Below are 24,743 nucleotides of genomic sequence, written 5' to 3' on the forward strand. Positions count from 1 at the left end.
TGCTGAGAAATGCTAGGATACTAGCAAGCTAGGACAGTCACAACATTGAGGCATCTGAAAAGTGGAGTGTGAAGGTGAATATTTTTGGTTGTAGACCATAGATCCATCCAAGTGGGGTGGCGAAGAAGGCATCACAGATGGGTATCAAGTTTGTGTGTGTGTGGCTATTTATGAAGCAAAATAATGTTTGTTCAAACACAATTTTTGGGAAAAAGTTACAGTCCCATTGTGAATCCATGTGAAGTTTAATGTATGGCCTAACCCAGCAAGAAGACAAGGATAAAAAGATTTTCGAAACAGTCAGGGTGGATCATGGAAAAGGCACCCCAGACCACTGTTTTCCTGTGTCAAGGCCAATACTGGCAGCGCCAAGGGCTGAGGTTGCCATGATAATGTGAGCCAGTTTAGAGCCACCACTGCAGAAGGAGAGATTTAACCCTGTCATAATCATGGACCAAGTTTTTAAGAAACACGTCCATGGAAATCAGATACAGACTTTCATGTAACCACATGCACACAGAGAAAGAGTAATTATCAAAGAGATGCAACCAAGACCATAAAGAGGAGGAGCGTTCCCGCTCCAGACCGATAATCAGCACAAAATAAAAACCATACAAATATAAGAAAGGAAAAAAACGACGACTCATTAACTGACCCTAACGCAAAGGGAGACAGGCACAGCTTTCTGTGTTCACTTAATGTGATGATGATTTAATAACTGTCTTATTTCCACACTGACTCACACACCCTGACCCTGTCCTACACAAGCACATGCACAGAGGGCCTGATGCTTTTGCTCAAAACCGAAATCTATCGCTTCACCATTCAACATAGAACATGTCTTAAATCTCAGGAGAACTTGGAAGTTCATGCTTGAAATATGCGTACAAGTCACAATCGACTGTCATTTGGAGAACGACCCAAACCATCATCCAGCTATAACAAAGCAGTGGAAAAGTATGCAAGATGTTGCCTGGTGATAGGGAAGTAACAAACAGCAGCAAAAGCCAACATAACAAATATAAACCACATTTTTTTGGAGAACTGAACACATTTTTTCTTACCTCTCCAACACATCCTCTCCACCCCAGCATGTGAAGTCGTCCACCATGTTCTCCCCTTCGCACAGCATCTCTGGCAACGCTGCAAAGAAAGACTTGTAGCGCTGCAGATACATCAAGAAGTCCCTAAAATTTGGGATAGATTGAAACAGTGTTAGTACATATACTGTAAGAAATATTTCTTCATCATGGTCCATGTTCAAAAAAAAACAAAAAACATACCACTGAGGAATCCATTGTGTTATTGTGGCATAAGGGGCCACATGTTTTTGAGGCCATATCTCCTTAAAATAACTCAGTGGTACCCTACCACCACAACAATACACGCATATAACACTAATCGTGATATTTATGATGACAGGAGACATTTGTGGTTCTAACTGTGACTACCTCAATTCAGCACATTCTCTAGACTGCGCAGTGCTACCTTCACCTGATAATCTCGAGCACATGTTACTGATACGGGTGCGCTTGTGTCGAGCACAAGATTGGCATCATAATTTGATCTGGCGCACACTGTTGCCACTCATGAGGCAGAGCAAAAACAGCAGGGGTTGTGAGAGGTTATATGCCGAGGTAAGTCAATGTTGTGAATCACTGTTCAAGTGCAACAGATGATATATATATATAAGTGTGGTTTTGTATGACATAAAAAAATGCATAGGTCACCCAAAACACAAAGATAACCAACTGTTAAAGTATATGAAAATGTCACATACATGTATATAAGTCGATATATGAACTACCATATGCTTGGTAAAAAAAAAATGTATGTGAGAGATGGAGGAATAAGTCCTTTGGATTAATGCTTACCTAGAGAGCGTTTTCAGACTATGTTTATTGTTCTTGGAGGGTTTCAGGGGGAACGAGCTGGGAATGATGGGAGTTGGAGTCCAGGGGAGATTGTTGCAAGCAAGGAGGGTGCACGGATGTGAAAGTGGAGGGGTGAGAGACAGAAAAAGGGAAACAAAAGGATAACATGACAGGACATGTGGGGAGAAAAGACCAGTCAGTTGACCCTGGAAGAGAGTGATTAATCATGCGCATGCAGAGAATGGCCACACCACAAAAACATCAATAATCATTTTCCCCCACACCACATCAGCAAAACAGGGACTGGTATGTAATGTATATGATCAGTTAGCAAACAAACCCAGAGAAACATGTGAACATGTAAATACAGTTAAACATTCAACACAAACAAACTTTTTTCTGTATTCCTTTATCCACTTTTCCCCTCATAGAAGTAAAAAAAAATGAATGTTGCTTTAATATGTTTCTTTTTCTCATCAGTACAATATTTTCCCTTTTTCCTGCAGTGGTAGTTGCCATGTGTCTGATGTGGTCAGTGCTCACATGTGCAGCAGTCAGGGCGCTGGATTGTGTTGCCATGAATGGTGTTGGCACTGCCAGGCCAGACCTGTCAGCTTGGCTGGCATCAGTGCAGTGATTCATGGTTTGGGACAAGGTCAGGCAGGCAACACTGCAGAATGTGTGCCTGAGTGCATGTTTTTGTGTGTGGTGCTATTTAAGCTCAGGCCCACTGGTGTGCAGAATTTGTGGCACTGCTGTCTGGGTAAACAGGAAATTGTTGGTCCATCAAGATTAATCTTACCCACACCCCCTTGCCTGTAGCCGGGCACATCAGTGCCAGCTGCTGTGGATATGAGGGAGGCTGCCTCAGAGGCCAGGTGGAGGGCATGGACTTAAGTGCCAGGCACTACATTTACTATGTGTGAGTGTGGGTGTGTGTGTGAGTGTGTGGGTGATATGTGATGTGCCCAACTAACCATATAAAGAAAGTGAGAAGTGATGGCAGCTGTGAATACACATTAGCCAACCCCTCTGGCTACTTCATACAGACGCAGCCATTGAAACTCACTTTTCAGGTAGCAGAAAGATGTGTTTTGATTTACAACAGGCAGTAGTAAACTCCTGAATAAAACTGTAGTTAATGAAAGTTCATTTTTATTGCCCGCGTCTTACTTCCTCAAGTGGGCGAGTTGCCCAAGCCACTGCTCTGGTAAAGGTTGGGAGGGGGCTGCAGATGGAAAAGGAGTTGAGGAGGTCACCGTAGAGGTTGTGACCTCTGGGCTTGTAGACTGCATAGTTGTAGGCTCCTCAGTAGAAAGGCCACACACCTTGTCCACCTGTGGCGATGATAGAGAAAACACACACATGCACACACCTGTTAGGATAGGAAAACGTATAAAAGGGTGGAGTTGAAGGGTGACTTCAAAACAACCCACCGACTGACACCTGCAGTTGAAAGCATACGAGGAGAACACATAAAGTGTTCAAAGTGAACGGTCTTTGTTCGCAGTTTTTAATGCAGAATGAATGCTCGCGGGATGACGCGAGTCATGAGACGAATTACAGAACATAAAAGTTCAGGATAACGGGGGAGGAGTAACATGGGAAAACAGTGGGCGTTAATTGAAGGATGTGATGAAAGAAAATGGTGTGATGAGTGAATTATTGCCAGGAGGGCTGACAGTAAATGTAACACATTCCACTACCTCATTGAGATGAATGAATGTGCACACAGTTGGCAATGATGGCGCACATCTCCAGTGGGCTATTACAGCCAGCAGCAGAGGAGAAGACAGCAGGGTCATGAGAATAAAGGGGCGTGTGCCTCAATCCAAGAAGGAAAATCAATGACATCTCATTGGCTTAAAAGCATCGAGGCAGCATTATTAAGTGGTTCTCAATTAGCTTGATAGACCCGAGTGTTACAGCTCCTGAATGCTTGAGGGAATAACTCCTCACAGTGATCAATGTACATGCGCTGCTTTGTCAAGAGGGATGTGTCACTCGACTGAATAATAATAATGCAACACAACTATGAAAAGAAAGAGAATGGGTGTCGAGCTCCACTTCTATTTTATTTGTTTTAACATGATTCAACCACACATTTGAATCCAAAGGCTTTCGGAACGATCTTCAGTCTGCACGAGGGAAATGAGAGCAGCCATGGCCCTACCATTGTCTACTTTGTCTACTTAGTGGTGTGAGGACTCACATCTGCAGCAAAAACAGCCCACTGCTATCCAGGGACAGTTTGAGCATGTGCAAAGGGACACAGGCATCTGTTCTATCTGCGAAACTTGTCCCTTCTCCATATTGATAGAAACATGATGACACTATTCTTTTTTACTGTTACTTTTACTGAAACCGTTTTAGCTTACTCTCTTTTGTCATGGTTTGGAAACCTGACTTTGAAAGAACGAAACTCACTGAATCTAATTGACGGCTGATCTGGGAGTCACAGCTGTGTCCAGAGTCGCTGTGTACCAGACAGTCGCAGCTGATGGCCAGCTCTGTTTGTAAAGATGACTCCCATCCACTTTGCAGTGAAATTCAGCACCTTCCATCTGGCCGGAGATTTAAAGTCCCGAGGTCCGAGACTAACCACAATAGAGACAGCTTTGTCCCTCTTGCAAATGTTCTTTTAATAAGCCTTGGTCATTTTATTTGAATTTTATTTTTTACCTTATCTCGTCTTTTTTTATTGGACGACTGACTTTTTTTATTCTGTTTTAATCCTCGTGAGTACTTGTCCGTGTCCATGTTTTGTGTGGTTTTAATCTGTCCAAATGTCTGTGTGTAATATGGATGCTTTCCTTCTTTTTTACCTCAAAACAAATCTACCTATGAGTATAAATAAAGTCACCTGAACATGAATTATTTGACAACAATTCATTGACATTGGTTGGCCTTCATAGAGCATGCTAATTAACCAATCCAATCCAATCCTGTAGATAAATTGTGCAACTTCCTCAGACTGATAGACAAATTGCCCCAGGTTAACATTTAGCATTTAGGTGGCACGTGAGAAGCCGGAGACAAACAATGACATTTTAATTTGATAAGGAACTGCACATGGTTAAAGCAATGTGTCCACATGCCAGGAGGAGTTTGGGTAAGTGATTCTTGAAGCAGCTGAAATTTGTCACCCCCAGCCAGCTTAAGATGCTTTCTTTCCTCCAGAGCGGAGCAGATCAGTCATCTCATGTGCCTCATAAACTCAGTTTGAATGGAGGTGTTTCACATAGGCTAGTTGCTTCTTAGTGTGTGTGGGGGAGGTTGGGCGGTCAATGGTGAAGGAATCCAATAGCTGCTTTTCGAGAAGTGTAAGTTACTACGTGACTACGTGGACATTTTTCTTCTCCGTTGCAATGTTTACCTATCACTCTCCATGCTCTCTCTCCTACTTTTTCTTTACAACATTCTGGTCTTAAATTATCTCCCGAGGCAGACGCTGGGCACGGGGAAAGGTTGTTTTATTGCATTAACCTTAGCCCCCCATAGACCCATAAAACATGCTCACATGTGGTAGAGCAGCTCACAGACGCATATGCACGTAGCCACACACACACACACACACACACACACACACACACACACAGAGTGAGAAAAGATAGTACACTGCAACTATTTTGTGCATGCAGCTCACTGAATACGCCAAATGCTCTAAGCAGGTGCTGCAATAGTTTTGGAGACAATTACTTTTTTTATTCCTTTGCTTCTGCACACAATAGTGTATTGACTTATTAAATGTCTGAATAAAGCTTCAGCATTTGATCAAGTGTATTGGATTTTATAAAATGATTTTCTTTTGTTCAGTTTGTGCTATTGCGTGTGTAGCAACACAATCAAATTAACCGGTGAGACTTTGTTAAGTGCCAGAAACAGTAAAGCCTTGGTTAACCTGACAGATGTTGAAGTGAACCATGTGTCTCGTCCTTGTTTAACAAAAATACATCTCCATAAAATATGGTCCCGGGATTAAAAATACATATTTCAGACAACATACGGTCCCATGACATCATGTCCAGACAGAGTTTGGGAGGTCTACAATGCTGTGTGTAAGGAAGAATGCATGTTTGTGTGAAAGTGGTGAAGTTGGCAGACTGCAGCGGGCAGGTGTGCGAAGAGCTGAGCAAAGAAAAGATGAGTCTGTAACAACAGTTTAGGCTGAGGAAATAACATGTTTATGACTTGAATGTTTCATTTTACTTCATTCTTTGAATTGTATTTGTGTTGATCAGTGTAAACTTGCTGCAATTGCATTTTGGCTGGATCTCTCTGAAGACCACTCTGGTTTATAAAATGTAGAGTTAAAAAGAAAAGACAATCAAACAGTTAGTGAGGCCTACAAGGACTGATGGTAACACATCCATGCAGTAAACAGAGGAAAAGAATTATCTGGACAAATCTGTGGGGAGAGTAGACAATGATGTCAGGAGTCTAAAAGAGCAGGATATTTTAACTGAGAACTGAGGGTTTAAATACATCCCATGACACCAAGCAAAAAGGTCATAGCTACACGTTATCTCCCCGCAGTTGTGATGAATGGAGGATTAAGACAGGACCTAATCCTGCCATTGTGAACTTTCAAAAAGGCTGACTGAAGTTTTAAACCCAGTGCCATTTCTTACCTGCCTTTGTGTGACACTGATACTATTCTCCGAGACCAAAAATGTAAACATCTGTGTAAAATATGAACACAAAGAGGAGGTCACTCACAGTTCTGTTTGCTTTATCATACAACAAATACAAGGGGGGAAGAGGTTCAAAAGTGTACTACTTTTGAAGAGGCCCCGAGAGATTGGAGAAAAGCCTGCATTTCAAAACAACAACGCTAAAACAAATGATTCTTATGCCTAACAAAACATACAAAAGTGTACACGGAACACAAAGTCATCGTAGGAAAAATAAACTGGATCTTCACCACGGGCGCTCTTGAGAAATGGAGACATGCTCTTATAGGTTGGATCATGTGTTCATATAATCCTAAAGGCCAATCGGATGACAGATTGAATTACGACGTGAGCTAGGAAACCGCCATAAATCAATTATCTCCTGACCCGTTGATGGCGTGAGAATGAAAATCCCATTTGAGCACAGCATGAGTACTTAGTCTGGAGTGTGTATATGTGTGACCACCTGTTTGCCCTTGTTACACCTTCACAATTTCAGCTATTTTGTGGAGCATTCCTTGTTTGATTGCCCAAGGACAGAGACTGGTGGAGGAGGGCAGATTGGTGGGATGCATGTTTGTCACCAGGAGAAAAAGCATGGAAACACAAGGTGTGTTCAACTGCTGCCAATGCTACACAGCTACTTGTAGCATAAAAAAGAGGGGAAAAGCAGGTTCGGTTTCACTCCCGTTTGTGTATATTCATGTATACATGTATGTTTTGCATATATTTATGTGTATCATGCATGTTGAGCATTTGTATTTATGCTGGTAAGAGAGTGTAAGAAGATAGAAAGAAAACCCACCAAGCCCAGGGCCATCCCTCATCTTGGGGAGTATTGGCTTACAGATAGCAACCGTGGTCTTGTCTTCCCAGTTTATTTATCAAGGGATTACCCAGTAAAGCCAAGGAAACATTCTAAGCTGCACTTCTTCCCAAGCACACAGCATTATGACATGAGACAATTTGTTTGGTAAATGAAGCCCCCCACACCCACCACTTTTCCACTTTTCCATTTTTTTGTATACACATCGCCTAATACTAGAGATTACTCAACCCAGCCCTGCCAAAGTCAACGCCAGATAAATTCACCCTCTAGTAAAGCCAGGCGATTCTTAGTATTTGCAACAAAGGTGCACACTTCCCTTCAGGTTGTCCCTTTACGACAGTTGGCCTTTAATGACTGGTAGTCGAGTGGAGGATAACTCCGGCCAAAATAGGGTGGGATTTAAAAGATATGGTCAGATACTGACATTGTTTATATTAATAATCCTGTCCTTCACTTAAACAATAGCGTTCTTGCACAAATCACAGTGCATCAGTGTAAATGCGAATACACATCTGTGCAAATTACGCATTGTTATCTCCACTTTATTTACACATTAAGGTGTCCGCTTGAATTTCACTGGACTAGCAGTGTTGTGGTGAAGGCAGGAAGCAGGCTTGTTACTGGAGAGTTGCCACATTAAACAAAAAAAATCTGGGTGGAATAAGAAAATATCTCCTTCCACAACAGAGTTGGAAATAATTTTTTGCTTAACCACACACAAAGACAGATTGAGGTTTTTAGGATGGCGAGTTTAATCAGGCCGTCATGGACACAAACAGTTTTAACCCAGTGTTTGGACAATAGACTTGCATTTTTCATCAATGAGACAGATAAACAGGAAAACTCTGGAGTTCATTCCATCAAAACAATACGAACGATTCTTCAAGTATCATCTAATATGGATCTGGGTGGAGCAGTGAGGGTTGTAATGTAATCAATGAATGTTGCTCTATAGTTTATAGAGCACAGAGCCTCAGGATAAAATAGATTTATACAGAATGCATGTTCACCAAGGTCTAGTTAATCCTGAGTTATCTGCTCTCACGGTGTTCAATGGAGAATGCATAAAACGTGAATTCAGAGTTGTTTTCTACTTTTCTTAGAAGACTAGGTGTAGTTTGCACCCTGTAAATGGTTTGGATGCTCGGCTGCACAAGGTCTTCATCCCCTCTTGATTGCATTTTCGATGGCACTGTTTATCACTTTTGTTTAGGGGGGGGGGGAGAGAGACAAAATATGTATGTTTATTTTTGGGGATTTTGCCCAATTAAATGTGAAATGTAATTCAAAAAGTAAAAACAAATAAATAAATAAATAAATGTAAGTACCAATACGGTAATGTGAAATCATCTTCATTATAAGTTAGTGGTGCGTAATGCACAAATACTAATGAGGTATTACTATTTTAACAGTAACTGCACTTTAAATATTACCGTTTTTAGAGAGTTTCTGTGTGTATGCAAAGCACTCTCCTGCCTGTCTTCTGCCTCCACTCACCATAAAAAGAGGCACAAATGGCACACACTCCCTTGCCAAATGTCCACATATTGTCAACAGAGCAGGCACACAAAGAGAAATATGGCTTCGTTTCACACACAGAGCTCGTCTGTAGAAGATGCGCGGAGAGTGAACTGTGCAGAGCAACCATAGGAGTCAACATGTCCAACTTAGCAAAGCAACTCGCCGATAAACACGCCGGCCTGTCAAACCTGTTTAGCATATGTGATTGATAACATAATTACGTCATGCCCATTACCTCAAATTATAAATTGAGTAAATAAATGGAGCATGATTTATTTTGCGTGAACTTCTTTCACCATTGGAATTTTATGAGGCAATTACAGGCAGAACTGTTTATTTTGGCTGGATTTTTTTAAACTTACCAATGAGGCAAAACTCTCTGTAACGCAATGTTCACACTGATACCACAACTTCCAAGCTGCCTAAGATTTAGGCGTTCACAAATATGAGATCAACAGCACTGGGTGAGTATACAAAAATGTATGTATAATATATACTCAGTTCTATCATGTTCATTATCTATCTATCATGATTGTCAATAATAGACTTTCACCAATGAGGTGCACACTGTCTTATGAGTACACATAGTAAATAAATTATATGTGGTTACAAAAAAAAAAGTGAAGATGACAATGATCTAATTATTTACAGCAATCCAATAATTCATGTTGTAAATTGGGGATTCTGGGAAACCACTTCCTTGTTTTTACAATTGTACCTAATGAAGAGTCTACCACAACAACAACTGAATGTTTACTCTGACTCGGTTCCAAATTTAAAATTTGATTTTGTCTAAACAGCCAATCAACTTGTCAAAGCGTGGCGCAATCAATCTGCCAATCTACCTTTTATTTGTTTCACATTAGCCATAATGGCTTCACGCCATAATCTAGAACAGTCACCTTCATTCATTGTAAGGAAAAAAAAAAACAACAAAAAAAAACAGCATACAACACTCCCTGAACTACTCACAAGCAGACTGCAATAGCTTTCCACTTGGCGTCTCCCAGAAAGCCTTGAGTAAGAGAGGACAGATGATTTACAGCGGTGCTCTTCTTTTTTTCCCTCTCTCTGCCAGATCTTCCTTGCCATCTTTAAAGATCTCAATTTATTCCTTTTAATTCACTTTATCTTTTTTCTTTAGTCACTCTGCAGCTATTGTCAATCAGCCCTCTTCCTCGCCTTTTACACCGTCTTATCTGAGTGATGTCAGTGCTAATTAAAGAGAGACTCTGTCCCTCATACATCACAGGGAGAAGTCCTTGAGATTCCATTCAGCGAAGAGAACTCAAGAGTTTCTCCATCCACACTTGCTTGTTTTTTTCCCCCCTGATTAAATCACTAACAGATGATCTAAAAATGAGAGGCTCTTGGTTTTTCCTTGTAAATATGGGTGTTACTGAGGAGTTTGTTGACAAGATTTGTCCATCTTTGTAAACAAATTTCCGAGAATTAGAGACACACAATGTGGCAAGACGTCTCTGAGGACTCGAGTGGTGTTATACCACAGGGATGGAGGGAAGGGGCAGGAGAAAAAAACACAGAGGAAGGTCAAGTGAGTTCATCTCGTCTGTGTCTGCGATATGGTGGCACGGTAAAAGCGAGCAAAATAAGCTTGCAAATAGAAAACTTCAACTCTACATGTCCATTTGCAGTCTCCCAAAGAACCAGTAATTGCTGTTAAAATGATCGCACAGACGCAGTAAGTATTTGTGTTAGCTGTACCAGCAGCTGCTGCATGAAATTATTATACCTGACAGCTCGAGTTAAAAGGTGTTCATATACCAAGCCGGTGGGAACCGTGGCATCAGGTGAAGCAGTTGCATGTATGATAGATACATACAGGGGATACAGGCGTAAAAAGGCCATGTAGAGTGAAAAACTCAAATTCTGGTGTTGTATATCTGGTTCAAATCTTGAGTCAGATTTTTGTGTAACAAAGACATATGGATATGAGCTTTGTTATTATTCCCCACAAATTATGGCAATATATTTTATGTGCCTTTGAATTAAACGATCTTTTTGTCCCTCCGCCACTTCATTTTTTTTATTCCATGTGAAAAAAAAAACCCAGTACATCTGAGAAGCAGACGTCAGGATCTAAGGAAATCCCCGCATTATTTAGTGTCCCTCCTGTGAACATTTCGTCAACTTATAATCAACCATATCTGCGACAGAACATCTATATCTGAAATAATATGATTAGACCTGTCAAAGTCAGGGGTCAGAGAAGGAAACACTGCTCTATGTTGAGAACCAAATCAAGTGGCCCCAAAATCAATCGTCCACTGATTGCTCGCCGTTTCAACTACATATTTCATACAGAGGAAAAATAAATTGAGGAATGAGAGCTGCTACAAATTGGCAGAATATTAAAGCACGACATATACTAAAAGAGAGATGAGGAAAGCAGGGAAGGAGATGTGTGAGGGGGGCTTAGGAAAAAGCGAGGCTGCACCCAACCATGATTAGCTAATGGAGTGCTGAGTAAGTCTGTCAGTCAGCTTGAGGGTTGGAGGCAGTGCCAAAGGCACAGACAACTTAAGCAGATGGGTGAAAGGTATAGACTGGTGCTGAGCATAATTCTGTATCAACTTCCATTCTGTCACAGCCTCAGATAAAACATAACAATATCACACTATATTAATAATACAGCACTGAGTCGTTGTGGTTAATCATTTCATATACAGCTGATGACTGGGTATCTAAAAAACATTTTTTTTTGTTAATGTGAAAGTGAGTTAGTGGCACATTAATTGTTAGTATTATTGCATGGATTGAAATGCAACTAATTATTAACTTGGCAAAATCATTATGAAATGGTACAATAAAAGAAAAATGAATATATCCAGAACTGCTTGCTCACAAAAGCTACACATAAGACCATACAATGTATATATTACACATACTCACCATATTGGCCCCTTCCTATACTGTGCTAAACCCTAAAATACAGGGGTGGTACATAATGACATGGGGAGTCTTACAGTTGGATAATGACAACGTTTTTTTTCACACCAATGATATTATTTCATTTTATTGAAGACTAGAAAAGAGAAAACACATTTTTGCAAATGTAAGCAACTTCAGTCTACTGAGTTGCCGCCATGGTGTATGGAAACCTTCCAGTCATCCCACTGGCCCTTGTTTCCATTATCTTAAGACCGAGGCTGCCATTATCATTCCTGTATAAGACTATAATGAAAAGATGTGGTAAAACCAACAAGTGGATAAGGTAGACCTGCATAGAAAATGCTCTGGACCTTTGATACTATTCATTAATGAGCAGACAACAACATTCTGAGTGAACGGATGATGGTCTGAATAAATACAGCGCATGCCAAGATTCCCATGTTAGGCTTCATCCTGTAGTTTGCTCATCTTTAGCATGTATAATATATGGGGGGGTTACCCTCAGGGGCACATGAGTCATATCATTTTTATGGTCATGTCAATAAACAGCAGTCTGTGGCCTATCAAGCACAACTGACCCTGGAGGGAGAAACTTTAAAATGAATTCAACAGTGCACTATTCAGAAGGTGAAAACCTCACCAAACATTTGAGCTACCAGGGGCCCAATAAGACCTGCCACTTTTACTGGACATTTCCCAATTTTCTCGTAATTGTGTCTACTCAACACAATCCAGCCCCACAGGCTCCCCCACGAAACGTAACCACTTCTCTTGGAGCCACGGTCATTCTCCATCTCAATAAGATCAAATATGTGTTAAAACAGGAACTATCCTGCTCCTGCTCCACATAAGTATCAATAGCAGCCTTTCAGGCTCATGCGCACTGTTAGTATTGTCACAGGGTGGGCCATACATTTATGCTCCTTACTGTAGTTCTAAAAACCTGATACCTGAACGTGGTGCGGAGATGATGATGATGAGTGTGTGTGTGTGTGTAAAGTATATTTGCTGTGACCCACATCCTAACCAATGACGTATAGTGCAGCACATATAACATATTATGGGGCAGACAGTGTAGTCTGTAGCTCTCAGTGAGAGATGGAGCAACCACAAAACGGTTTGGGATTTGATCCCAGTGTAAAACCGCACAGTCACAATAATTCTTTGAATAACAAGTTAATATAAAATTCTGACTCGGCAAGAAAGGGTTCACACATACATTACGAGTTATAAAACGATTCTCAGTGAGTTAGGTATTCAACCCAGTAGGATAAAATTATTGATGGGTGTTTACAATGGGGTATTCGTCTGGTAGAGGGCATTTACAGGTTTATGGGTGAAGGCCAGGAGATCTGCACTGAGACTTATTATTGTTCTTGACAGGCCACTGTGGATTTATAAAATGGCTCTGTGATTTAATACATCCATGCATGTCATTTATGTGAGCATGTGAAAGCTTTGTTGGTCATTTTTTTGCACACTAGCTGATGTGAAGCAGAGCACAGACAATCAGAGACACCAGTTTTCATGTGGGGCCACCACCTTCTCCATTCGCCTTCAGTCTCTAAGCTCTTTTTTTTCCAGCTGACTGGGTCTAGTTGTATGGCTTAGCTGGAACCTTTTCAATTCTGCCCCACTTGTAGCCTGTGTCGATCTCCCTGCTCCCACTTTGCCAGCCACCCCATGAATACCAAGCAGATACACACACACACACACATACTCATGCAATACATGCAGGGTCTATTTCTGCATGTAGTTGCATCAGGTCAGTCTCTTAAAGCCCAGCATCTGACACTCACCTGCTTGAGTGTGGATGGGAGTATAGCGAAAGTGAGTGATGTGTGTGTTTAACGCGAGTCTTTAGTGCAGACTTCCTGCAGCTTTGATGTTCCTCCGCAACTTCGAAAGGGGGACATACCAGTGGTTTCACATGTTTAAGCCCATTAACTACAAATGACTTACATTTTATGTTACTGCCAACCATTTTCCAACAGAATCACGGTACATGCAAAATATACTTTTCCACCCTCCAGGCAAAAACATTTAACTTAGATCATTCTGGTACAGTTTGAAAAAACATAACACAAAGAGTGCTGAAACCTGCTAAAGAAAGCAGAGTTTTCTCTGCAGCACATAAATGAGCTTGAGTAAAGAAAGGTTAATGAAGAGTTGACATTTGCCTGCTAAACGGAATTGCTTTGTTTCTCACAATACAACCATGGCAGTGTTGGTCCCATTAAAAACTGTATATTAGAGACCTGCATCCCAGACAACTTTTCAGCGAGGGAAGCATTTTCCTCCCATGTTGTGTCCTCACATTCAACACAGTGAAAAAACTTTTGTCCAAGCCTATGATATAAATCATAAAGATGCTTATCTGTAATCCTTCGAATGGGATGCGGACAAGTAAATGAGGAGGAGAGTGAGGGGTACACACTCTGAGAAGAATCAGGGATGTTACATGCAATTAGGTATTTCACAAAAGAGAATGCTGAAGTTCACTTAATATACACTGTTGACAGCCAATATAAGGGCTGTGTAGATATTTTGTTTTGTTCCGTTTAATATACATAACTCTCCGCTGATCACCTTCTGCTTGTGTATTAAAAAGTGAAGATAAAGATGTGTGTTCTGAATTTACTGACAGAGCTGATTTTGGATGGGGAATGAAATGCAAACAGTGCTATTAATCAAGGTACTTTACATCTGATCTCTTCTATACAGTAGGTTGCTTTACATGAACAAACACTGAATGTAGTTTCATATAGAATACAGCAGTCTTTAGTTTATAAAAACAGATTGGCAGTCATTCATGAAACTGTCTCTATGTTGTGAACATCCAACTTATAACTACATATAACATAAGGCATATGGTAGTACTCATAGCATGCGAGTGCACCAATTCTCATTATAGCCTCTACTTTTCTCATTTCCATCATAGTCAATGAGGAATTCATAATATTCCCTGAGAGTAAGAATCTAAACAACTGGAGTGATTTTTATCTGCCTTGCTGTTTTGGAAAATGATTCCTTCCCTAGCCTCAACACAGCCCATATTTCCTTGGAGGAGGCTGAATTTTTCTTTTTGTAGCATAAACATTATTTTTCTCTGAATAGTTTCAATACTGTGCAAACACTAATGGAGTGTGGAGGGTTCTTTGTTGCACTGGTGGAAAAAAATAGCTCAGAACCCACAGGCGGCCTGAAAACCCTGTCCAATCAATACAGTGAACACTGCCAAAGTATATGTATAAAACAAAGATGTTAAACAAAAAGGTTTCGAGGTTGTTCCCGCTTCTGCATTTAAAGCTGCTGATCTGTGTTTCACCAGTTTGTACTCACTGTGGCAGTGATGATTGAGCCGTGGAGCTGAGCGTAGAGCAAGGCCTTGTTAACGCGGCCCCTGACCTCCAGCAGAGCCAGTTCAAGGCTGTGGTGCCCGGCCATGGCGTGAGTGAGCTGCTCCAACAAACTGGTATACCTCCTCCAAGACTGATCCAGCTCTGACACGCTGGCCAAGCAGCCTCGCATTACATTCAGACAGTATCCCACGCAGGGCTTGATAAGCGTCAAGCCTCTGCAGTGGGAGCAGTACACCATCTTCACAAGGCCCTTCACACACTCTTTGGTCAGGCTGATGTGTTCAGTGGCATTCATCACCTCCAAACCCTCCTCCAGGGCCAGACCCAGCTGCCGCCCAGCTCCTAGGGCCCCAGCCAGCTCCTGGGCCATGACAGCGGGATGAGGTCCGAACGGGTTGACATCCTGCCGGATCATACGGAGACAGTCTCCCATTTCACTGCCCACCATCATACTGCCTTCAATGCCTGGATTGATGAGTTTTGTGTAGACGAGTGGGAAGAGGTTGTTAAAGAAATGATGAACTGTCGCCTCCACCGACACATTGGCCCCGCGGAGATAGAGCGAGAGTGAGGAGAAGAGTTGATTTACATGAGGCAAGGCATGGTGAGACAGGGATGGGTATGCTCCCTCCAACAGAGAACTCAGGTGTCCCTGAGAGAACGATAACAGGTACTGGAACATGTCTGCAAGGTAAACAGAAGAGAAACATAGGGATATTAAATAGTATAATGTTGATTTCAGTTTTTTTTTTTTTTTTTTAATCATTGAATCTAGAAGCTCTCCATGAAATGGGTAAGGCACTTATATAATGAAACACATTTCCAAGCCCTGGCTCCCAAACAGCTAAACTTGGCTTGCATCACTAAGTTGGCTGAGGAACCAGAGTCAAGTTTCCCTATAATGCATTTGGATATCATTGTGTATGAAGTCATCACCCCAATAAGTATGTCTTAAGGAGACAGACAGAGGGAGGGGGGAGAGATAGTTGGGAGGGAGCAAGACATCAACCGCAATCAGTTTGCGTGTTCTGTGGAGAACACTATATATTGTTTGAGAATCTGCAGGGATTTCTGGCATGCAACCAATCTGCAAAACACAGACACAAAAATAGTTTTGTCATCCACATCCTATGTCATTTCCTGGTGAGCATATGAGGCTGTAAAGCAATCAATGATGTCAGCGCAGAGACTGATTAGCACCAATAGCGTGCCACACTCTTGCTAAGTGAGTGACTGTAACAGAGCAAAATGGAAGGGTAGAGGCCAAGGAATGGGAAAGAAATAATATTAAAACAGCTTGATTCTCCTCAGTTTTTTCTGTATCTTTAAAGTACCCTCGAACTGACCCCTGCTTTCACTACTCACTGACATCAGTGACATGGCATATCGTTCCATTAAATTCAACCAGATATGAGCTGATCCCCAAATGGGCTATACAGCCAAACTCATCCCATTATTCCACTCTCTCCTTTACTACGCGTCCATTTAATCACATTACCCTCTCTCCTGTCCTCCTTCTCTCCACACGCTCCCTCTGTTATGCAACTGTGTGGCACAGTACGGTATACACATGTACTGTATGTGTGTGTTGGTTTGTGTGTATATACACGTGTCCTGGACACAACACTCTTTTCAGGGGGGGGGGCTTAAAAGCATGGCAGGTCATGAAGGAGCTGTGGCAACTGTAATGAAATTGAGACAAGAGGAGGAGGGTACCAACATACAAGACCTAACCCCCACACACGTGTCACACACAGACATACGTTCATACGTATACACACGTCACACACACGATCAAACTCCAGTAAGTAAGTAAAGCTTTATTTCCAAAGCACCTTTAAAAACAGCAATTTACCAAGTGCTTTCACATACATAAATAAAAAATACAGAGAAAAGGAAGAAAAGCAATGAGATAAAAGGATAAACCCATAAATACTTCAACACAACTGTTACCAAACTGGTGTTTGTGCTACCTCTTTAGGCATAATCCCTTCCTTGTCAGGACAAGTAGTCCTCACGGAGACCAAACCTTGGTCTTAATGAACCTGAACCTCATTTCTAAAAGGAACATTTAGTTTAGGGCTAAGATCTCAATTGTGGTCAAATTAGAGTTACGATTAGGCATAGATTAGGCATAAGGCTTTGTTAAGGCTGTCAAAATGAATGGGAGTCATTATGAGTCCTTAAAAGGATAACAGCGCGAACCTGTGTGTGTTGTGTGTGCGTGTGCCTGTGTGTGTCCAGCCCCTCCCTGCTCACAGACAGAAGGATAACAACAGTCATGTCCTCCTCAACAGCTGCACTAATATGACCGCTGTCTGTGACATGCAGGGACTCCCCGACGTTCAGTGAAAGGCACCAGTCATTTGTAATGCCCCAGAAAACACTAGCGTCATGATCAGCGCAGCTCACACTCTCATAAAACATTTTAAAAGGCAGCCTATTAAACGGGTTCTGAAGAGTGTGATGTGTGAGACTGAAATAAAGTAGACAGACATGAGATGTAATGGTCTGCTGGGGATTATAACGGCAAAGCAAAGGGTGACAAGTCGTGGTCTGACTACTGACTGAAAGCCGTTAGGAAGCCCCTCCAGACACATTCAGCTAATGACAGACAAACTGGAGCAGCAGAACGACAAACTCAAAACGAAATGAAAATGAGCACAAACAGCATAAGGCTGACAGAGAATTTGTATAGCTGCAGTTTGTGAGTGCAGAGCTGGTACCAGTGTTAAGTATGCCTGCTGCCTGTCAGTCACGGCGCAATAGTCATACTGTATGTATATCAGAAGACGTACCCACAAGCTTAGGTCACACAGTCACTTACATATTGTTGTTATAAAATGATCATGCTCAGAAATACCAAAGTTTAGTAAGGTGTGATATATATATATATATATTTTTTTTTTTTATCTAGTCTTGTGAGGGCCATGACAGCATCCTGCTGAGGGTTTATGACAGACTCATTAAATCATGAAGACATTCTGTACTTGTTAAAATATCTTATTTTTTTTGTTTGCCAAGAGAGTGACATGGAGAGAACATGAAAGACGAAAAAAGGGGAAAGAGAATGGAAGATTGCCAGGAATAAATGTAATAAAAAAACAGCAACTGAACTTTAAAACAAGGAAAAACAACTACTGTACAAGTGGACTCCACCTTGTGAACATGCTCTGACATCTGGATTCATTTGGCCCCTGGGTCCGGAGCACTTCCCTGTCTCTCCATGGCTTTTTACTTCAAACATGTCCTTCTCTGGAAATACAGGAGGAGGACAGGAATCCACCTCAATTCCTTGCCACACTCTCTCTGACAAACAACAAGGTGGATCTCAGGAATCATTCATTTTCTACATCAGTTATTTTCTATACTCTATCTTCTGTGCTCTCTCCCACACACAGATCCGGTTTCTCATTCCGCGATAAATCAAGTAAAATCATTGTGGGGTTCTCTGCACTTTCCAGTAGTGGGAAACAGGTTGAGAACAAAAAACAAGAAACCCAAGAAAGAGAGCTTTTTATGTCCTAACTACCACTGCATGATAGTCAATTGGGCTTGATTGTTCCGTCTTAACCACTGCGTCTGAATCCAAATTTGACCACACTCCATTCAGACATACTGTTGTGGGTGGCTATCATTACCATGTCACAGTCTCCCAACTGTACGCCTCTTGGGAAATAAAGTCTGGCTGGACTGAGGCTATTTTGCATGAAGCAATTATCTCTAATTTGCAAGGAAGCCCAAAAAACACTGACTTTCAAAACACATAATTGTCAGGCTAACTATACAGGAATAAATGAACAGGTCTGCATTTGTCTGTAGCCCTGTGGGGTTAATGTGACATGCTCTCTGCTCGGAATAAACAAGGTATTAAATGGATAAAAAAGTGGTGGCAGAGCAGAAGAGGCCTTTGTCATGCAGTGGCCTACAATGAGTTGAATTTATGACGCTGCAATTGGATATTATACCATATCTTTCCACCGATGCTATGCCAAGGCCACTTTCTGAGATCACAGGGTTTTAATCATAAGAAGCTATTTCCACTTTATATTCTGCATGGCAACCCAGTGTTTTACCGGTACAATTAAATCCAAAATGTCACCATGGTAAAGCTGCCTCAAAATACGTAAGCCCACTGGCGGCTCTGAGATTTGAGTCACAAATATAATGTGTCTTGACTCTGCTAGCCAGTGGTCTCTGATTTTTATACCACCTATACAATGAGTAAGAAGTGTGTGGGCGTGTGTCAACACTGTCACACTGTGCCAAGGTAACAAAGGCTAAGGTATCATAGCTAGGTTACCAAAAGTCAGAGCCAAAGTGCCAAACATAAAGCACTGACTTTGGAAACTGAGGTCTTATGGAGTGCATGGCGGCCCCTGAAGAACTTTAACAACACTGTGCAGCCATTTTCTTTGGAGTGGTCTGCAGAAGCAGACTATGAGGAGAAGGAACACACTCGATGATGGAGAGGAAAATGATTGCTGAGCTATCATCTCTGATTGGACAACTCATCCCACCATCTGCAGGACATCGACATAGCACAGAGTGATTCACCTAAAGTGACTCAAAGCTTCTCTTCCTGCCACGATTACCAGATTAACCAACACTGCTCCCAGTAGACCACATACACGAGAACTCTACAAAGTTCAGTCATCCATTTAAACTGTCGATCCTGTCTATTATTTCTATTTCCTTATATTTATATAGCATGATTACAGATGTATGACTTTTTTCCCCTGATGTTTCCTATGTTTTGCTATCCACTTTGCTGCCGGAACAGAGAAAATGTCCTCATTCCCCATGGGTCCAATAAAGGATTATTGATTTCCAAATTTTGTGGAGGGGTGGAACATGACCCAAGGAGGAACCTATTAAAGTTTGGAGCAGATTGGGATAAATAGGCGAATTCAGAAAATCGATTTTTTTTTATTTTCTTAAACAAAATTAAAATTGGGCGTTAGTCTTGGCAGAGCTATGTGCTCTCTAAGTGCTCTTTTAGCTTTCCTTTAGTTTGCTTTTTAAAGTGTAAAGTGTTTTGACTCCCATAAAAATGTAAGTTTTAATGTTTTTACATGTGTTATCTCTTTGTTGTATAGCATAAATATGTAATATCCATGCAAAGATTTTGATTAAATGAATACAAAATTTCAAATGTAAAAGTATATCCATTTATATACAGAGTGAATAGTTCTGCTATAGGTGAGGCTGACCCTTTTACAGAGTGCAAATAGAAGTGCATGTGCTGTACTACATGTGCAAGTGCATGCATGCATGTGCCTGCACGGGTGTGTGTGCATATGTGTGTATGGCATGTGCTTGGAGATGTGGTAATATTGTGATAATGAGGTAGGAGACACTGTTCTCATACCATGGAGCTGTGGGCCATTCCTATCTTGGCAATCAGTCCCGACTGAACCTGGCCAACCATCTTCTCAGCAAAGCATTTTAATCCTACCATAGGTTTTTGGTTTCAGGCAGGTCACCACAAAGATATGTGACATAGTGACACATGTGTGGATTACACATCCGTGTTTTAATTAGTAGAAATACTGCACAAAGGGCCATCTCCCACACAACACAGCTCATCTTGGGTTACAGAGAAGCTGCAATGTTGCCTCTAACTTTTTAGCAAGCAGTTTAATGGGAATAATCTATAAATGAGTCAATTAATCAATAAGAGCTGATTCATCAAACGTGTGCGGCCAAATCACGTCCTGGAAAACTGACCTCCAAGAATTGGAGAGCTGCACACAAACCTAATCAGCCAAGAAAGCATGCATATTCAATCACATATGCGTGTGAGCATATAACCAACTAACCTGGTCACAAATCCTAATTTGCTTATTTTTCCTACCAGGGGGCAAACAGGTGGGATAATTAGCTTGAGGGGAAGAACGGGAGGAGGTAAAGGATGGGGAGGTGAGTGGGGGTAGAAAGCTCCTCATTTCTCCATCGGCATTCCAGTAATTAAAAAGGCTGCCCAGCCATATCAAAACTCTGATACATAAACAATTCCACAGATGCCATGGAGGCCTTCGTAGTGCACTGAGCTATAATGCAGTGCGGAGGAAAAGTGGAGGCATGGAGTGGCGGCGGGGGTTGTGGGGGCTGCTTTGGCCAAAGTAAGGAAACATGATCGAAGGCAGAGGGACGAGCAGATGAGAGAGGGACAGGGACAGAAGAAATGGAGTGCAGGGGCAGTGGGTGAGGGGCTGAGGGGAGAGCATTGGAGGGAGGGAGGGCTTGTTCAGATGGCTATTACCATAAAGGGGAGAAGGGGAAGGCCAGCCTTGGGGCAGACTGTTGACAGACTGATGGACAGCACCTCTGGTCTAAAGCATTAAGGGGCAACAGGTCTGTAGTCTATATAGACCGACCATTTCTCTTCTGTTTGTTGGTACATAAATCACTGTATCTTTCAGCATGTTGTCATTGTGAGGAGCAGCACAGTGTACACACTTCTACATGTATGCGTAAAGTGTGAAAGACTGGAGGATTTTTCTTTAAGAACTAACTACAGACAGCAATGTAGTTTTGTAATAAGCAGAAAGTCTTGTCAAGGTAATAAACCAATAAGTTTATCAGAAAATGAGGATGATATAAGACAGCTAGAGAAAGGGACTGGGCTCCAGATTTTCATTAAAAAGCAAATGTAACACTTGGGCAAACATGAGATTAACATGAAACAGGCTCTTGAACACACTCTCAGGTGTGAAAGGAACCGAAGATGAAAGAGATTTTAATGAAGAATGTTCTACTTTACTTAACAGGTGGGGCCTCTGTTTTCGTTTTTCAGCTTAAGCCTTGAAGGGTAATTTGTGCATTGCTTCAATCTACTCACTCTTTGATTTGGCTTTTACACTTCTGCCATTAAAAACCAAATACAAAAAAAAGGTTCAATCTGTTTCGTTAGGTGAACTGACTCAAGAGAATATACTGAATAAACAAATACAAAAAAAAGATAAAAGTATAAAAAAAGTTTTGAAAATTAAGATAAAGTGTGTGGTGGTTGTTTTAGAAGCAGATCCATGTAAACCGCCTGTTCATGTTGGCACATAATGCAGCGGATATGGTTCATCTTGGATTTAAAAAACTGCACAGGGTCAGAACGACTATGTATAATTTCTTTCACATATTGATCCTCCTCCTCCTCCTCTGGAACACAACAGATGAAAGACTGGAGGATTAGTGAATAAAACCTTCCATGGGGAATCCTTAATGGTATGTTACGAGCCACAGGGGCAAGGAACAATAAAGGCGAGGCAAAAGAGAAGTGTCACAGGGTGTTAGGAGGAAAGCGAGTTGATGTGAATGGAGGAGTGATGAGGTGAGGTGGCAGTGAGAGATGGGAGGAACATAGCTGATGGCTCTTACCCACTTAGAGATTGCAATTGCAAGTGTAAGGGTAGGCTATACTAAATACATGACACTTGAACCTGTATAAGATGTTTTTATCATTATTATTGTTGTAGTTTAAAAGTGCATACACACTTCCTGTATTTTCTTGATGTGTTCCAATAAAGTCAGCTAGAAATAATGATACTGTATGGTCATTATAGCATTGCTAAAACAACAATTCTAATGGTGGTCTTAAACATTTGCACAGTGCTGTATGTACTGGACGATGCTCATACACTCATACATTCAAAGCACATTAATCACACACCCTGATCTCCCACAGGCATCGCGTGGAAGTGGCTCTCCTTCACAGACATGCAAGTCTGGCCAATTTGCAGTGTTCAACCCTTTAGTCTGTCATGCTAAGTCTCACTAATGCTCATTTCGTTTCTCCCAGGACAACCTTATTTTGGCTCTCTTTACAAGATCCCCTGTCATTAAACTGAATAAAAAGTAGAAAAGATGAAGGTTCTCAGAAATCGTATGAAAAGCACTTTGACTGACAGCTGTTATACGATTACATGTGCACACAGTGATTTGTTTTCACATTTCATGGCTGTGGGATCAGTCTGTGAAAGACCAGAGCAGCAGAATCAGGCAGGACACAGGAAAGGCCAGACTGAAGCACAAATCCCATCAGCCACTCAGACAGATTGTGTTAGAGAAAAGCCAAATTCTCTTGCACAGAGGAAAATCCCCCAAGAGATGCAACTTTGTCTGATTACCAAGACACTTCCTGGACATCAAGCCTATTGTCTTCATACAATACTAGCGAGTCTGCTGAAACTGATGTCTCCAAGAACAGTTTATTTGTTAGTGAGTTGTGTCAGAAAATCAATCCATGTTAGGGGGAGATTGGTGAGAAGTAAATAAAGGGATATTTATCTCAGTTCCATTTCATTCCATCATGTCAAATTATGGCTGTGGAGCCTGGCAGCAAGCAAATCTTCACAGATCTTTTATTTGTCTAGGCACACGATGTAACATAAAGGAATATGGATGATTGGTGAGGAAGACTGGGGCCTTTGGAGAGCAGAATAACAATGATGTAGAAAAATAAGAGTCTTTGCGCTGAAGGGGAAAATGGGGAGGAATTTCTATGTTTATGATTTCATTCTGTGGAGCACACATTTGGCTGCTGGGTTATCTTTGAGACACGAGGGCTCCCTGTCGAGCACATGCCAGCAAGCAAGCTGTTGGCATAGTGCCAGTCGAGACCCAGCATGCTCTTGTTAAGCAGCCACTGCTGACGAAGCATGGGCCACAGACAGAGTGAGACACCCAGGAAGAATGAGGAAGCATCAACAGCAGGGAGCTGGGAATCTACAGAGTAAAAAAAAAACCTGCTGATTAACCATTGACATCGATACACACGTACCTACAATAAACACACCTGCACGCTTTCACTGAAATGCTGCTTTTATTATCAGCCCTTCCTCCATCTCACCTTTTCCTAGGCCTAACTCCCTGCTCCTCTGGATTCTTACACATTCATTCACAGGTGAAAGGTATAGATGAAAAGCAGAAGTAATTAGAGAAGCTTTGAGTGTGACTTTATGACTGTGAGAGGCGTTGAGCGTTCCCCCTCCCTCCTCCCTCCTCCCCTTTGTTCTTTCCCTAATGTTTTTCCCCTGTGAGCCTGAATCCTGCGAACTCTGAGGGAAATACATCATGCCCCTATGTGTCAGGTCTACTCAAGAGACTATAGGCGTAGTTAAAAACAAACAGGCTTAAGGAACACACAAATGCACACACATTCACACACCAAGTATTCACTCCACGATTAGGTAGATAAATGTTTCCCCTCCACCCTGTATGATTAAATAGGACGTGTAGGGATAGATTCCGGATATCCTCCCTAATTTGAGCATGAGGTCATGGTGCAGCGCAATGTCATCCTGTGTCCAAGCATCAGCCCCTAGAGCAATAACCCTGTCGGTCAAAACATCTGCTGAGGAAAATACATGCAGCAAGAAAAAGGAAACGGTATGATGCGAGAGTGGAGAGACTAACAAGATGACAGGCACAACGAGGAAGAGAACTTGCAGACAGATACAAAGAGATTGCAATGTAGATAGATATACCTGATAGAAGACTAAGAATAAAGATATTCTTCATTGCTATCACTTCTACACACACACACACACACACCTACATGTCCAGACACACG

At 41.6% G+C, this 24,743-nt stretch overlaps 1 protein-coding gene across 3 annotated transcripts in view; it reads right to left on the reverse strand.

The window, feature by feature from the left end:
- Positions 1 to 24,743, reverse strand: part of LOC131470215 (glypican-5-like) — an 89,563-nt gene that overhangs the window by 49,695 nt on the left and 15,125 nt on the right. For 2 of the 3 annotated variants that reach the window (XM_058645908.1, XM_058645889.1), the window contains 4 exons: positions 15,153 to 15,856; positions 3,048 to 3,211; positions 1,875 to 1,931; positions 1,065 to 1,187 (listed from right to left, as the gene is read on the reverse strand). In XM_058645908.1, coding sequence (XP_058501891.1) covers positions 1,065 to 1,187; positions 1,875 to 1,931; positions 3,048 to 3,211; positions 15,153 to 15,856 — 1,048 coding nt within the window. The remainder of the gene's footprint in view (positions 1 to 1,064; positions 1,188 to 1,874; positions 1,932 to 3,047; positions 3,212 to 15,152; positions 15,857 to 24,743) is intronic. The other variant, XM_058645899.1, reaches the window with a different exon arrangement.

This window comes from Solea solea, chromosome 1 (genome assembly GCF_958295425.1).
Source record: "Solea solea chromosome 1, fSolSol10.1, whole genome shotgun sequence".
Classification (NCBI taxonomy): Eukaryota; Metazoa; Chordata; class Actinopteri; order Pleuronectiformes; family Soleidae; genus Solea; species Solea solea.